Source organism: Erinaceus europaeus, chromosome 9 (genome assembly GCF_950295315.1).
Source record: "Erinaceus europaeus chromosome 9, mEriEur2.1, whole genome shotgun sequence".
Taxonomy (NCBI): Eukaryota; Metazoa; Chordata; class Mammalia; order Eulipotyphla; family Erinaceidae; genus Erinaceus; species Erinaceus europaeus.
Genome location: NC_080170.1, coordinates 20,436,761 through 20,453,672, shown reverse-complemented (window position 1 = coordinate 20,453,672; position 16,912 = coordinate 20,436,761). Strand labels below are relative to the sequence as shown.

Genomic DNA, 16,912 nt, shown 5'->3' with positions numbered 1-16,912 from the left:
CCACTGTGCCAGTTTCCAGGCTGATCTCCACTGATGGCACCAAGGGAGAGGTGCTCTTTCTAAATTAAAAACAAACAAAAAGAAAAAAAACAAATACAAGTGGTCCGGGAGGTGGTGCAGTGAATAAAGCATTGGATTCTCAATCATGAAGTTCCCAGTTTGATTCCCAGCAGCACATGTACCAGAGTGATGCCTGATTTTTCTCTCTCCTCTTATCTTTCTCATGAATAAATAAATTCTTAAAAACAAACAAACAAATCCAACCTAGACTGGGGTGGCCACTCAGTGCTTCCACACATGTGGGAAGCCCTACGTTCATTCCCAAGTGCTGCATTAAAAAAACTATTTTCTGGGGTCAGGCGGTAGTGCAGCAGGTTAAGTGCACATGGTGCGAAGCTCAAGGACCAGTGAAAGAATGCCGTTCAAGCCCCCAGCTCCCCACTTGCAGGGGGGTCGCTTCACAGGCGGTGAAGCAGGTCTACAGGTGTCTCTTTCTCTCCCCTTCTGTACTCCTCTCATCTCTCCATTTCTCTCTGTCTTGTCCAACAACAACAGCAGTAATGACAACAATAACAACAACAACAAGGGCAACAAAATGGGAAAAAATGGCTCCTGGGAGCAGTGGATTCATAGTGTTGACACCAAGCCCCAGCAATAACCCTGGAAGCAAAAAATACACACACACACACACACACACACACACACACACACACACACACACACACACACACACACACACTGGGGTCCAGGTGATGGCACACCTTGTTGAGAGCACACGTGACCATGTGCAAGTACTGGGGTTCAAGCCCCTAGTCCTCACCTGTAGGAGGCCTCACAAGTGGTGATGCAGGTCTGCAGGTGTGCCTGTTTGCCTGTCTCTCTCTCTCTCCCCCTCCCTTCCCTCTCAATTTCTCTCTGTCCTATCAAATAAAGACGAAAAAGAAAAGAAAACGAAAGAAATAGCTGCTAAAAGTGGTAGATTCATCCTTTGGGCAACAAACCCCAGTGATAACCCTGGTGGCAATAAAATAAACAGATAAATAAATTAGTGATAGACGCGGGAGATAGGCAAAGGAGATAGATACACATAACAAGAGCACTTAAAAAAAATCAGACCTCAAGAAAACACCCAAATGCTCCAAGTCTTTGATTGTCAGAGAAATGCAAATCAAGACAACAATGAGATACCACTTCACTCCTGTGAGAATGTCATACATCAGAAAAGGCAACAGCAGCAAATGCTGGAGAGGCTGTGGGGTCAAAGGAACCCTCCTACACTGCTGGTGGGAATGTACATTGGTCCATCCTCTGTGGAGAACAGTCTGGAAAACTCTCAGAAGGCTAGAAATGGACCTACCCTATGACCCTGCAATTCCTCTCCTGGGGATATATCCTAAGGAACACAACATATCCATCCAAAAAGTTCTGTGTACACATATGTTCTTGGCAGCACAATTTGTAATAGCCAAAACCTGAAAGCAACCCAGGTGTCCAACAACAGATGAGTGGCTGAGCAAGTTGTGGTATATCTACACAATGGAATACTACTCAGTTATTAAAAACGGCGACTTCACCGTTTTCAGCTGATCTTGAATGGAGCTTGAAAAAAATCATGTTAAGTGAAATAAGTCAGAAACAGAAAGATGAGTATGGGATGATCTCACTCTCAGGCCGAAGTTGAAAAACAAGATCAGAAGAGAAAACACAAGTAGAACCTGAAATGGAATTGGTGTATTGCACCAAAGTAAAAGACTCTGGGGTGAGGTGTGGGGGAGAATACAGGTCCAAGAAGGATGACCAAGGACCTAGTGGGGGTTGTATTGTTATATGGAAAACTGGGGAATGTTATGCATGTACAAACTATTGTATTTACTGTTGAATGTAAAACATTAATTCCCCAATACAGAAATTTAAATAAATAAATAAATAACACCCATGAAATAGGAGAGTAACAATCCAGAAAACAAATACTAAAATATCCAACAGAATGACTGACGTTCACATCAGAACAGACCACTGAATCTGGTGTGCTTCTAATGGAAACACCATGGTCTGTAGTCTTGCCGGAAGACCAAACATCCATCTGATAAAGCCTCTGAATCTTAACTGACAAACCTCAAAAACACCCTGGACAGAAGAGGACTTTGAGCTGCACGTGGGTATCAGCCCAGCAAAATCTGAACTGGAAAAGTCTTCCTACAGGCCAAATCATGAATTCTGTTCTGCAGCTAAAGAAAATAGGAAATAATGAGACAGAAAGGAAATCTCTTTGAGGGAAGACACATCAGTAGTCCACGAGACGGCACAGTACGTAAAGCATTGGACTCTCAAGTGTGAGGTCCTGAGTTTGGCCAGGGGCAGTGCATATGCCAGAGTGATCTGGGTCTCTTTCTACCTTCCTATCTTATGAATAAGTAACAAAATTGTGAACACATAAAACACATAGCAACATGCTTTAAATGGGCAAGACTTTATGTCCTCCCCCCCCAACTCTTCATCTGCACTACTCCAGCCTTCAGGTTCATGATTAGTCAACAACTTGTTTCGCTTTATATGTTAACTCTCTTTTCAGCCACCACGTTCCAGATGCTACCATGATGCTAACTGGACTTCCCTGCACAGACAACCCCACCAATGTGCCCTGGAGTTCCGATTCTCCAGAACCCCGCCCCACTTGGGAAAGAGAGACACAGGCTGGGAGTATGCATCAACCTGTCAACGCCCATGTTCAGCAGGGAAGCAATTACAGAAGCCAGACCTTCCACCTTCTACATCCTATAATGACCTTGGTTCCATACTCCCAGAGGGTTAAAGAATAGGAAAGCGGGGGTTGGGTGGTAGCGCAGTGCACATGGCGCAAAGCGCAAGGACTGGCGGAAGGATCCTGGTTCCAGCTCCCAGCTCCCCACCTGTCTGTTTTTCTCTACCCCTCCTCTCTCCATTTCTCTCTGTCCTATCCAACAACAACAACATCAATAACAATGATAATAATAACCACAACAATGGTAAAACAACCAGGGTAACAAAAGGGAAAAAATGGCCTCCAGGAGCAGTGGATTCGTGGTGCAGGCACCCAGCCCTGGCAATAACCCTGGAGGCAAAAAAAAAAAAAAATACAAAAGCTATCAAGGGAGGGGATGGGATACAGAGTTCTGGTGGTGGGAATTGTGTGAAGTTGTACCCCTCTTATCCTATGGTTTTGTCAGTGTTTCCTTTTTATAAATAAAAGAAAAAAAATCTAGGTGACAAAACGACTTAAACATGCAAGGAGAGTTATTATAATCTAAAACAGCCATCTATTTTTATATTTAAGATCCTCTGAAAAAAGTTTTAAAAATAGATTTACATTTCTTCCTTTTTTTTGGTTCCTCTTATTTGCTAAAAGAGAGAAATTGAAAGGGGAAAGGGAGCAAGGAAAGAGAGACCTGCAGCACTACTTCACTCTTTGTGAAGTTTCCCTCCTCTATAGGTGGGGGAATGGGGACTTGAACCTGGTTCCTTGTGCACTGTTATGTGTGTACTGCCCCTGCTCCTGGCGGTCATCTTTTCCATTTTGTTGTTGTTGGACAGGACAGAGAGAAATGGAGAGAGGAGGGGAAGACAAAGAGGGGAACAGGAAGACAAAGAGGGGGACAGAAAGACAAAGAGGGGGACAGACCTGCTTCACTGCTTGTGAAGCGACTCCCCTGTAGGTGGGGAGCCAGGGGCTCGAACTGGGATCCTTGCTCCAGTTCTTGCGTTTTATGTCATGTGCTTAATCCGCTGCACTACTGCCTGGCTCCTTGCTTTTTTTTTTTTGACTGAATAAAGTCTTGCTTTTCAAAATGTACATTTGGAGTTGGTGGGACCTATTCACATATCTTCAGCAGCAGAAGACACCTCCATCCTTGGTATTTCTGGTGTCAATTTCTTAGTTGTACGCTTTGAAGCTTATCTAAGTAACTCTTGAATTATACCAGTTTTTTCTATCCCCATGGCACCAGCTCAGGCTTTTAAAATCTCTGTCGAGGGGCTGTGTGGTGGTGCACGTGCTTGAGTGCTTACTCTTACAATGCACAATGACCCAGGCTCAAGCCCCCCGTCCTCCCATAACGGGGAACATTATGAGTGGTCAAACAGTGGTGTCTCTTTCTCTTCCCTCTCAATTTCTGCTTTTATCCAAAATATTCTAAAAAACTTGAATTAACATAAAACTCTAAAACTTATTTTTCTCTCTCTAGAACTTTCTTTCTTTTTCTATTTATTTATTCCCTTTTGTTGCCCTTGTTGTTTTTCATTGTTGTTGTCATTGTTAGATAGGACAGAGAGAAATGGAGAGAGGGGAAGACAGAAAGGGGAGAGAAAGACAGACACCTGCAAACCTGCTTCATCACTTGTGGAGTGATTCCCCCGCAGGTGGGGAGCCAGGAGCTCGAATTGGGATCATTCCGCCGGTCTTTGCGCTTTGCACCACGTACGCTTAATCCGCTGTGCTACCACCCAACTCCCTCTAGAACTCTCTTTTAACGATAGAGACAGAGAGGCAGGGAGAGTAACGAAACCACCCACTCCAGTTTCCTTCACTGTGGTGGCGGCTGGGCTTGAACCTGGGCAGCACCCATGGTGAAGCAGCACATCACCCAAGTGAGCTATTTCGGAATAACAAAGAAGATCACCTGAGAAGACAAGAAGACAAGACTCGGAATACTTTGGGAACCCACCAAGTCACGGGTTGAGTGCAAACACGTGTGGCTCGTGGACAGAGGGGCCTAAGGACAGATTCCCGGGACTGAAAACCCGTATCTAACTCCCGAGCAGCTGGTTAACACGTCTGGCAGTTTGCCAGTTGAGGCACCACCTCCCGTCTAAGTTTTATCAACCAATAAACTGCTGACAGGAGGAGAGGATCCCCTAGGGGTCACCGAATGCAACTGTGAGTCTCCAAGTGAGCTATTTCGCCGGCCCTCTCTCTAGAAATTAACTGGAGCCTGGTGACTGGTTTTCTCCTGTGGTCTGGGTGCACACCACCCCATTCTCCCTGAGGTCATAATGGTGACCTTTCTATTGGGTTGTGGGCAAAGTCACCACGTGTTTTTGCATGGATAAGCATAAGAAGAGGGGCCAGGCAGTGGCACACCTGGTAGAGTACACATGTTACAGTGCTCAAGAACCAGGGTAGAAGTCCCTGGCTCCTACCTGCAGTGGGGAGTCACTTCACAAGCGGTGAAGCAGGTCTGCAAGTGTCTATCTTTCTCTCTTCCTCTCGTATCATTTTCTCTCTATCCTATTAAATAAAATAGAGAAAAAGGGGGAAAAAAACAACAAAAAACAGCCACTGGACACGGCAGATTGTTAGCACTGGCACCAAACCCCAATGAAAGGAAGGAAAGAAGGAAGGGAAAGAGATGGAGGGAGGGAGGAAAGGGAGGGAGAAAAGTCAGCCGTGACTATTCTGACAATCCAATACACAAACACTCTGCGAGTCTCTGCTGAGACTCTGGTGGTGGTCATGCTAAACAATGAAGAATGAACCTGCGTAAAGCACTCTGCCAGGCAGTTTCATTTTTTAAAATAACGCACCCATTCCTATTGGCTGCTGACAGTCCCATCTCTGCAGATTTGTCTTTGGAGTTTGGTTAACATAGAAGCAGCAGGGGAGGGAAAATGATATTCCTTCAAAAGGGGTCCAGGAGGTGGCACAGTGGAGAAAGCATTGGACCCTCAAGCCTGAGGTCCCAAGTTTAATCCCCAGGAGCACATGTACCAGGGTGATAGCTGGTTCTTTCTCCTCCTATCGTTCTCACTAATAAGTAGAATCTCTCTGAAGTCCCAGGTTCAACCCCAAACACCACCTTAAGCCACAGTTGACCAGCGCTCTGGTAAAAAAAAACAAACAAACAAACAAACAAAACAAGCCAACATTTGTTTCCTTATGGACCTTCATTTTCTCCTTCCCTCATTGGGTCCTGTCACCCAGGTCTGTGGTGATTACTGCTGCTGAAGCTACTTAGACTAGTGATGTCACCACCAGTGTAATTAGTCAACTTCTCTGAACTTCACGTATCTGGAACCAAACTCCTAACTATGGTTACTACGAATGTCATCGGTATTTACCCAGACAGTTCATACATAAACACAAGACATCCCTCTGTCATCATCCTTTTCCTATTATATTTTTACTTACTTATTATTAGATACGGACAGAGAGAATGGGAAGCAGAAGAGGAGGTAGAGAGGGAAAGAGACAGAGAGACACCTGCGGCCTGGCTTCACCACTCATGAAGCTTTTGCCCTGCAGTGGGGGAACCAGGGGCTTGAGCCTGGGTCCCCGTGTACTATCAAGTATGTGCTCAACCAGGTGCACTACTGCCTGGCCCTCTTCTCCTTTCCTTAATGCAGCCCACCAATAAATCCTTCAGAGGCTACCCCCAGAATCCACCCATCTCTACTGTCCAGACCCACTGAGCCCAAGCAACAGCCGCCTGATCTCCGTTTCGCCTTTCATCTGCTTAGAGTTCGTTTTCTCCTCTATAGCCCGTGTTAAGTTGGATGTACTAATGAGGGAAACAGAACACTCAAGGATGAATAGAGTATGTAGAACTCAGTGACATTCAGGCTAGTGAAGAAAAACACTACACTGCTTAAAGAGTCTGGGTACCAAGCCCCCTGCAAGCATCTCCCAAGCAAAATACTCACACTTAGACTCACCTTTCTGAAAAATCAGAGTCTAGGAATTCTCTAGCCCGTTTTCTGTCTCTAAAAAGAAAGAAGAAGAGGAAGAAGGAGAGGGAGAGAAAGAGAACATGGAAGGAACACACATATAAATATTTCATTTCACGAATAATATGTTGTAATTTAATCTTGATCCCACAGTGTGAATACATTCAGACACAAAACCTAGCAAATCAGAAAGATGTGCATGAACACTGAAGACTGCATCACAAGATGAAGAAGTCATAGCACAGTGGTGGTCATAGTCTGCAATGAGTTCAACAAATCTTTGAGAAGGAAAAGATGGCAGATTCACAAAGGGGGTCCTTATCCAAAAGGAATGACTGGCTATCAAAATCACTCCATGGGGGTCGGGCGGTAGTGCAGTGGGTTAAGTGCACATGGCGTGAAGCGCAAGGACTGGTATAAGGATCCTGGTTCGACCCCCCGGCCATCCCACCTGTAGTGGGGGGGTTGCTTCATAGGTAGTGAAGCAGGTCTGCAGGTGTCTCTCTTTCTCTCTCTCTCCCCATTTCTCTCTGTCCTCTCCAATAACGACATCAATAACAACAACAACAATAGTAATAACCACAACAACATTAAACAACAAGGGCAACAAATGGGAATAAATAAATTTTTTTTTAAGTAGCCTCCAGGAGCAGTGGATTCGTGGTGCAGACTCCGAGCCCCAACAATAACAAATAAATAAATAAAACACTCCACGATCACACCACCTCTGAAAGAAGTTCTCATCAGGGCTGGAGTCACACGAGCATGCAAATTATAATCTCTCAAAGCTATGTAAAACTCAAGGTTAACTTTCTGATCACAGGGACCAAAAAGAGCCACCAGATAGCAGGTGATTCTGCCGATGACACCTCACCATGATAAATGAGAGCCGTGTACATAAAAAACCCTCCTGCCTTACTGTATGCATACAAATACATTGGCAGCTTAAGCTACTTTGCCCAGGTTATTTCATCCGGTTCATTTAATATCCTCAAGACGAAGAGTTTATTATGGTGGTGCTGGGGATTGAACCTGAGGGAATTAAGCCTCAGTCATGAAATTGCTGTACTATTTCCCTGGCCCAACAAGAGTGTGCTTTATTTTATATTAAAAAGTGATTTGGGAGTTGGGCAGTAGCGCAGCGGGTTAAGCGCACGTGGTGCAAAAGCACAAGGACCAGCGTAAGGATCCCGGTTCGAGCCCCCGGCTCCTCACCTGCAGGGGAGTCAATTCGCAGGCAGTGAAGCAGGTCTGCAGGTTTCTCTCTTTCTCTCCCCTTCTCCATCTTCCCCTCCTCTCTCCATTTCTCTCTGTCTTATCCAACAATAATGACATCAATAACAACAATAATAACTACAACAGTAAAACAAGGGCAGCAAAAGGTAATTAACAAATAAATATTTTTTAAAAACCTAAAAAACTAAAAAAAGTTTTATTAGTCAACAATTTGTTTGGCTCTATATGTTAACTCTTTTTTTCAGCCACCAAGTTCCAGACACTAACATGATGCCAACCAGACTTCCCTGGGCAGACGACCCCACCAATGTGTCTTGGAGCCCCGCTTCCCCAGAGCTCTGCCCCACTAGGGAAAGAGACAGGCTGGGAGTATGGATCGACCTGCCAACACCCATGTTCAGCAGGGAAGCAATTACAGAAGCCAGACCTTCCATCTTCTGCACCCCATAATGACCCTGGATCCACACTCCCATGGGGTTAAAGAATAGGAAAGCTATCAGGGGAGGGGATGGGATACCGAGTTCTGGTGGTGAGAATTGTGTGGAGCTGTACCCCTTTTATCCTATGGTTTTGTCAGTGTTTCCATTTTATAAATAAAAATTAAGTTTTATTATCTTTACTTACTGGATAAAAACCAGAAATCGAGAGGAAGGGGGAGACAGAGAGGAAGAGAAACAGAAAGGCACCTGCAGCACTGCTTCATCACTCATAACGCACCAGCTACCACCACCACCAAAGGTGGGGACTGGGGGCATGAACCCAGGTCCTTGAGCACTTTAATGTGTGTGCTCAGTCAGGTGCGCAACCACAAGGCCTCTTATTTTTATGGCCACCAGGATTATCGCTGGGACTCAGTGCCTGCTCGAAGAATACATCACTTTCAGTAATCATCCCCCCCCCCTTGCTTTTTTTCATACAGTAGAACTGATGAGGGAGGGAGTTGGGCGGTAGCAGAGCGGGGGCTAAGCACAAGTGGCACCAAGCGCAAGGACCAGCTGAAGGATCCCGGTTCGAGCCCCGGCTCCCCACCTGCAGGAGAGTCACAGGCGGTGAGGCAGGTCTGCGGGTGTCTGTCTTTCTCTCCCCCTCTCTGTCTTCCCCTCCTCTCTCCATTTCTATGTGTCCTATCCAAAAACAACGACAACAATAAAACAAGGGCAGCAAAAGGGAATAAATAATAAATAAATATTTCTAAAAAATCTTTAAAAAAAAGAATTGATGAGGGAGAGGGAGAAAGAGAGACACCTGCTAACCTGCTTCACCACATGTGAAGCTTTCCTTCTGCAGGAAGGGAGTGGGAGTTCAAACCCAGGTCCTTGCACATGGTAATGTGTGTGCTTAACCAGCTGCACCACCGCCTGCACACCCCGCCCCCCATGGAGATTATGGTTTTTTTTAAAGACTTTTTAAAAATTATTTATTTTATTCCCTTTCATTGCCCTTGTTGTTTTATTGTTGTTATTATTGATGTTGCTGTTGTTGGATAGGACAGAGAGAAATGGAGAGAGGAGGGGAAGATAGAGAGGGGGAGAGAAAGATAGACACCTGCAGACATGCTTCACCGCCTGTGAAGCGACTCCCCTACAGGTGGGGAGCCGGGGCTTGAACCGGGATCCTTACGCCAGTCCTTGCGCTTTGCGCAACGTGCGCTTAACCTGCTGCGCTACTGCCCGACTCCCCAGATTGTTTTAAAGATTTATTTACAGTCTGGTGGGGGGTGGCTCAGTGAATAACACGTTGGATTCTCAAACATGAGGCCCCAAGTTTATCCCCAGCAGTGCATATACCTAAGTGATGTCTTCTGATTCTCTTTCTTTCCTCCTCCCTCCTCTCTCATTAATAACTTAAGTAAAATCTAAAGCAAACAAAACAAAACAAAAAAACCCAAAACAGGGTGGAGGTTGATAGCATAGTGATTATGCAAAAAGACTCTCAAGCCTGAGTCCCAGGTTCAAACCCCACCCCACCCCCACACACACCACCATAAGCCAAAGCTGAGCAGAGCTCTGGTAATTAAAAAAAAAAAAAAAAAAGTAAAAGATGTACTTATATTTTATTTTTGCCACCAGGGTTACTGCTGGATCTCTGTGCCAACACTACGAATCCACCACTCCTAGTGGCCATTTTTTTCAGTCTTTTTTCTTTCTTTTTAAAAAATTTGACAGAACAGAGAGAAATTGAGAGGGAAGAATGAGAGGGGACCGGGTGGTGGCACACCTGGTTGTAACACATGTTACAATGCACAAAGTCCCAGCTTCAAATCCCTGGTCCCCACCTGCAGGGGGAAAGCTTCAACACTCGTGAAGCAGGGCTGCAGGTGTCTGTTTCTCTCCCTCTCTATCGCCTCCTTTCCTCTCAATTTCTGGCTATCTCTATCCAATAAATAAAGATAACAAGAAAAAAAATTCAAAAAAGAGGGAGAGAGAAAGACAGACACCTGCAGACCTGTTGTACCATGCATGAAGTGGTCCTCCTGCATTGGGGAGCAGGAGTTTGAACCAGGGTCCTTGCACATGGTAGTATGTGCGCTTAACAGGGTGCAACACCTCCTAGCACACACAAAATTTTATTTAGTTACTCATGGTGGGGGTTGGAGGAAAGATACAGAGAGACTGAAGACCAAAGCATCACTACAACACACTGAATGCTAGGGATTGAACTTGGGACCTCATGCTTCGAAGTCCAGCTTTTTTTTTTTTTAAAAAAAAATTATTTATTTTATTTTTGGATAGAGACAAGGAGAAACTGAAGGGCAGGGGAGGCAGAGAGAGATATCAGTAGCACTGCTTTACTGCTTTTTAAAAATATTTATTTATTTATTCCCTTTTGTTGCCCTTGTTTTTATTGTTGTTGCTATTGATGTCATCGTTGTTGGATAGGACAGGGAGAAATAGAGAGAGGAGGAGAAGACAGAGAGGAGACAAGAGACACCTGCAGACCTGCTTCACCGCCTGTGAAGCGACTCCCTTGCAGGTGGGGAGCCAGGGGCTCGAACAGGGATCCTCACAGCAATCCTTGCGCATGGCACCACGTGCGCTTAACTCGCTGCGCTACTACCTGACTCCCTAAATCCAGCTTTTTAACCACTGGACCACCTCTGGGGCTGCATCAACAGGGAAGTTTTGCTTATTTGTTTACTTACTAATGAGAGAGAGGAGGAAAAAAAATCAGAGTAGCACTCTGCCACATATAATGCCGATGCTGGGGACAGAACATAAGACCTCATGCTTGAAATTCCAACACTTTATCCACTGTACCACATCCCAAATCATCATAACAAAGAGATTTTTTTTTTTAACTTACTGGACCAGGGAGATAGTATAATGTTTATACGAAGAAATTTTCATGCCTGAGGCTCTGAATTCCCGGGTTCAAACCCCAAGCCAGAGCCAAGCAGTGCTCTGTATTTTGCTCTCTGTATCTCTGTCTCATTCAATTAGAATAAATATATATTTTTAATTTTTTTATTTATTAATGAGAGGGATAGGAGAAGACAAAGAACCAGACATCACTCTGGTACATGTGGATTGAACTCAGGACCTCATGCTTGAGAGTCCAACACTGTATCCATTGCGCCACTTCGTAGACCACAAAATAAATATATTTTTTAAAAGAATATATTAATTTATTAATGAAGGAGACAGAGAACCAGAGATTTACTCTGGCAAACTCGATCTTGGGAATCAAGTTAGGACTTCACACTTGAGAGTCAGACACTTTACTCCAGGTGCTCGTATTACTACAATAAGGAAGAGGTTGTTTTTTTTTTTTTTTTTTTTTTTTGCCTCCAGGGTTATCGCTGGGGCTCAGTGGCTGCACTACCAATCCACTGCTCCTGGAGGGCATTTTTTCCCCTCATTTTTGTTGCCCTTGTTATTGGATAGGACTGAGAGCAATCGATAGAAGAGGGGAAGATAGAGAGGAGGAGAGAAAGCTAGACACCTGCAGACCTGCTTCACCGCCTGTGAAGGGACTCCCCTGCAGGTAGGGAGCCGGGGGCTCGAACCGGGATCCTTAGGCTGGTCCTTGCACTTTGTGCCATGTGCACTTAACCCCCTGTGCTACCACCTGACCCCCTAGGTGTCTCTTTTTGTCACCGGAGTTATCACTGGGGCAAGTTATCACTGGGGCTTGGTGCCAGCACTATGAATCCACCACTCCAGGTAACCATTTTTTTTTCTTTCTTCCCATTTTATGTGGTAGGAAAGAGAGAAATTGAGAGAGGAGGAAATAGAAAGGGAAAGGTAGACAACCACAGACCTGCTTCACCACTTGTGCAGTGTCCCCCCTGCAGTTTGGGAGTGGAAGCTTGAACCCTGTCCTTGTGCACGGTATTAAGTGCACTTAACCCAGTGTGCAGTCCCACCCCCTGCCATGCCCATTTCCCCATTCCATCTCAATTTTGTCCATCAAAAGCAAAACAACTAAGAAACACCCCCACCCGCGAAAAAACCTCCACCACTAAAGGTGGCAAATGCAGTCTGAGTTGGCACAGTGGTTAAAGCACAGACCTTGCGAGTATCAGCACCTGTGTTTGAGCCTTGACATCACATGATGCTTTTTCTCTCAAATAAAATTTTTTAAAATATTTATTTATTTTCCCTTTTGTTGCCCTTGTTTTTATTGTTGTTGTAGTTATTATTGTTGTTGTTACTGATGTCATCATTGTTAGATAGGACAGAGAGAAATGGAGAGAGGAGGGGAAGACAGAGGGAGGGAGAGAAAGACAACTGCAGACCTGCTTCACCGCTTGTGAAGTGACCCCCCTGCAGGTGGGGAACCGGGGGCTGGAACTGAGTTCTTTAAGCCGGTCCTTGCACTTCACGCCACCTGCGCTTAACCCGTTGTGCTACCGCCCAACTCCCTTTTTTTTTTTTTAAATAAGTGTGGCAAAAATGAATGACAGATGTATTTTTAAAAAATCAATAAAAATTTGAATACAATGGCCTCTTTTTTCTGGTTTCTAATGAAATAAAAATTCAAAGAGAGAATAATATTCAACACTTAACTCTTTTATGCTAAAGGAATATAAAATAAAGCTTTACATATTCTTGTATTGCTTTTTTTTTTTTTTAAAGAAACTTTTTTAGTTTTCCTTTTGTTTCCCTTGTTATCATCGTTGTTATTGCTGTCATTGTTGGATAGGACAGAGAGTAATGGAGAGAGGAGGGGAAGACAGAGGGGGGCGAGAAACACAGAAACCTGCAGACCTGCTTCACCGCCTGTGAAGCGACTCCTCTGCAGGTGGGGAGCCGTGGGCTCGAACCGGGATCCTTACGCCGGTCCTTGAGCTTTGCACCATGTGCGCTTAATATGCTGCGCCACCACCAGGCTCCCTTGCACTGCTCTTTTATGTTTAACAATGCTTTTCTCAGGTTTCACAGGATAGCTCACTTGTATAATGGGCCGGTAGGTGTATGTACAAACCAGGTTCCTTCCACCACCCCCCAACTGCCCTGGAGGAAGCTGTGGTGTTTGTCCCCCATCCCAGAAGTCTGTCAAGAGGGCAGAACACCACTGATAAGCAAAAGTACAAACCAAAAAAGGTTACTTTAGAATTGATTTCTATCCAAGATAAGCGAAGTAAAGACTGGGAAGACAGCAAAAATGGTTATGCATAGAGATTTTCATGTCCGAGACACCAAAGGTCTCACGTTCAATTCCCAGCATTGCCATAAGCCAGAGCTGAGTAGTGCACTGGTAAAACAAATAAATAAGATAATAATAAACAAATGTAGTAAAGTATATGTTTTTGAAGAGTGAAATAAAAGGGGCCGGTGGTGGCACAACTGGTTGATGGTACACATTCCGGGAAACTGGGGTTCCAGTCCCTGGTCTCCACTTGCAGGGGAAAAACTTCACCAGGGGTGAAGCAATGCTGCAGGTATTTCTTGCTTTCTCTTTTCCCCTCTCGATTTTTGTCTCTATTTGAAATACATACTACTACTACTAATAATAATAATTCTAAGTTAAAAAGAAGTCTGGAGACATAGCATAATGGTTATGCAAAAGACTCTCACACCTGAGGCTGTGAGGTCCCAGATTCAATCCCCAGCCCCACCATAAGCCACAGCTGAGCAGTGCTCTGGTCTGTGTAGTTCTCTCAATAAAAATTAATATATATATATATATATATATATATATATTTATTTCCTTTTGTTGACCTTGTTTTATTGTTGTAGTTATTATTGTTGTTATTGATGTCACTGTTGTTGGATAGGACAGAGAAATGGAAAGAGGAGAAGAAAGAGAGGGTGAGAGAAAGATAGACACCTGAAGACTTGATTCACTTCCCCTGCAGGGGAGCAGGGGGGCTTAAACCGGGATCCTTAGGCGGGTCCTTGCACTTTGTGCTACCTGCGTTTAATGTGCTGCGCTACCGCCTGACTCATATATATATATAATATATATTATATATTATAATATATAATATAATAATATATATTATATATATAAATATATATATTAAAAGAAAACTTAAAAAAAAAAGTGAAATAGAAGAGATTTCACAGTTAACACCGATGGCTGTTTCTAAGGACCAGACAGACCAGTGTACAGCAAGCCGGAGGGGACGCAGCCTCTTACCCGGGGCCCCAGCTGGCGGCCTCAGCGATGTGCGTCTGCGTGACCATGGCCGGGGCTGGGGGGTAGGTACCCCCGATGAGGACGCTTCCTGAACCGGCGAGCCTCTGCGGTGCGCTTATGATCTGCGGGGGGACAGACAGACAGACAGACAGACGGGGTTAGTTATGGCAGCCACGACTTCATGGTGACTTCTGAGGCCCCACGCCCAGGAAGGCATCCCGCACCCCGAGACCCATGCACGGAGCACCGTTCATGCGGAGGGATGCAACGGGGCCTGGGGTGCGGCGGGGGTGGGGGTGGGCGCTCAACCCCACGCTGAACAGTAACCTGCACCCACCCCACGTGGTGGGCATCGTCTGCGTGCAGGGTCACCACCCGTGACCCCGGTACCAACCCTGTCCCCCCAAATCACTGGTCTGCTGAACTCGGCCACACCCCAAACCTGGGATGCCCAGCGCAAGTGCACATCCCAGAGGACCCACTGACAGAGTCTGGGGTGATAGGGGTGGGGAGACCGCGGCACCACGCTCGGCCTGCCTCCTGCATCCACCCCCACCCAGGGGTTCCCCACGCCCTGCACTCTTCTGGAAGGGTTGGGCCCGCTGCCCTCACCTTTGCAGCACAGGTGTCACCTTGCCTAGGACCCTGGAGGCTGAGGTAGAAGAAACCCCATCCAGGGACACCCACACCTGCCCGCCCGCCATGTGCCGTGGGTGGTGGAAGAAGACTCGTCCCAGGTGGTGGAGGCAGCGGGTCCGATTCGCTGAGCACTCTGGACCTGCTGGAGAGGCTGCCCCAAGCCTGCGCCTGTGCCTGGGTGTCCAGGTCTGGGTCCGTGGGTGCCCCCTCCCCTCTAGCATTTCCAGACCCCACGGTGAGCACAGGGGCTGTGGGCGTATCTCTGGGGTTCCAAGTCTACACTGCTGGGCTCAGGACTTGGCTCCCTGGCCCCCTTCTCTCTCCGACCTCCTCTCTATTGCCAGGGTGTGGATTAAAGTCCGGCTACTCAAGACCAAGCCCACCTCCCCCGCATACACAGTGCGTTCGATTCATTTCTTTTTACCAGATTGATTTATTTATAATTTTCTAAAAATTATTTTATTTATTTGTTGGATAGAGACAGAAACTGAGAGGGGAGGGGGAAGATAGGGAGAGAGACAGAGAGATACCTGCAGGACTGTTTCTCCACTTGCAAAGCTTTCAGGGGACTGGGGGCTCAAACCTGGATCCTTGTGCACTGTAACATGTGCACTCAACCCGGTGCGCCACCACTTGGCCCCAGATTTATTTATTTATTTATTTATTTATTGCCTCCAGGGTTATTGCTGGGGCTTGGTGCCTGCATTACGAATCCACTGCTCCTGGGGGCTATTTTTCCCATTTTGTTGCATTTGTTGTTGTGCTTGTTGTAGTTGTTATTATTGTTGTTGTCACAGCTGTTGTTGTTGTTGGATAGGACAGAGAGAAATTGAGAGAGGAGAGGAAGACAGAGGGGGAGAGAAAGACACCTGCAGACCTGCTTCACTGCTTGCAAAGCAACCCCCTGCAGGTGGGGAACCAGGGGCTCAAACCCAGATTCTTACACCTGCCCTAGCGCCATGTGCGCTTAACCCGCTGCACTACCTCCCAGTCCATTTACAGGTGTCTATCGTTCTCTCTCCCTCCTCTGTCTTCCCCTCGTCTCTCTATTTCTCTTTGTCCTATCCAACAACAACAATAATAACAACAATAAAACAACAAGGGCAACAAAAGGGGATAAATAAATATTAAAAAATTATTATCTTTATTAATTGAGTAGAGACAGCCAGAAATTGAGAGGAATGGGAGATAGGGAGAAAGACAGAGAGACAACTACAGCCCTGCCTCACCACTTGTGAAATTTTCCCTCTGCAGGTGGAGCCTGGGGACTTGAACCCAGGTCCTTGTGCACTGTAACATGTACACTCGACCATGGTGGTGGTTTGCTGCCACCTGGCCCTGAGCAAAATTACCTTTATGTAGTAAAACTACATGTAGCGTTTATTTTTTTAAAATATTTTTTTTATTTCTTTCTTGGGGAATTAATGTTTTACATTCAACAGTAAATACAATAGTTTGTACATGCATAACATTCGCCAGTTTCCCATATAACAATACAACCCCCACTAGGTCCTCTGTCATCCTTTTTGGACCTGTATTCTCCCCACCCACCCACCCCCACCCCAGAGTCTTTTACTTTGGTGTGATATTTTTATTTATTTTATTTTAGTGAGAGGTGCAGATTCTGACAAAAAGACCAGATTCCAACAAAAAGACCACACTGCTCAACTCTGCTCAACTCTATGGTGTGCTGGGGATTGAACCTGGAATCACAGACCCCAGAGCCTCAGGCATGAAAGCCTTCTGAGTAACC

The 16,912-nt window shown here is 45.6% G+C and overlaps 1 protein-coding gene across 11 annotated transcripts in view; it reads right to left on the bottom strand.

Moving 5' to 3' along the window:
• Positions 1-16,912, bottom strand: part of TFDP2 (transcription factor Dp-2) — a 133,221-nt gene that overhangs the window by 17,159 nt on the left and 99,150 nt on the right. For 8 of the 11 annotated variants that reach the window (XM_016191234.2, XM_016191235.2, XM_060197465.1 and 5 more), the window contains 2 exons: positions 14,521-14,642; positions 6,688-6,735 (listed from right to left, as the gene is read on the bottom strand). In XM_016191234.2, the coding sequence (XP_016046720.1) occupies positions 6,688-6,735; positions 14,521-14,642 (170 nt within the window). The remainder of the gene's footprint in view (positions 1-6,687; positions 6,736-14,520; positions 14,643-16,912) is intronic. The other 3 variants (XM_016191236.2, XM_060197463.1, XM_060197468.1) reach the window with 1 other exon arrangement.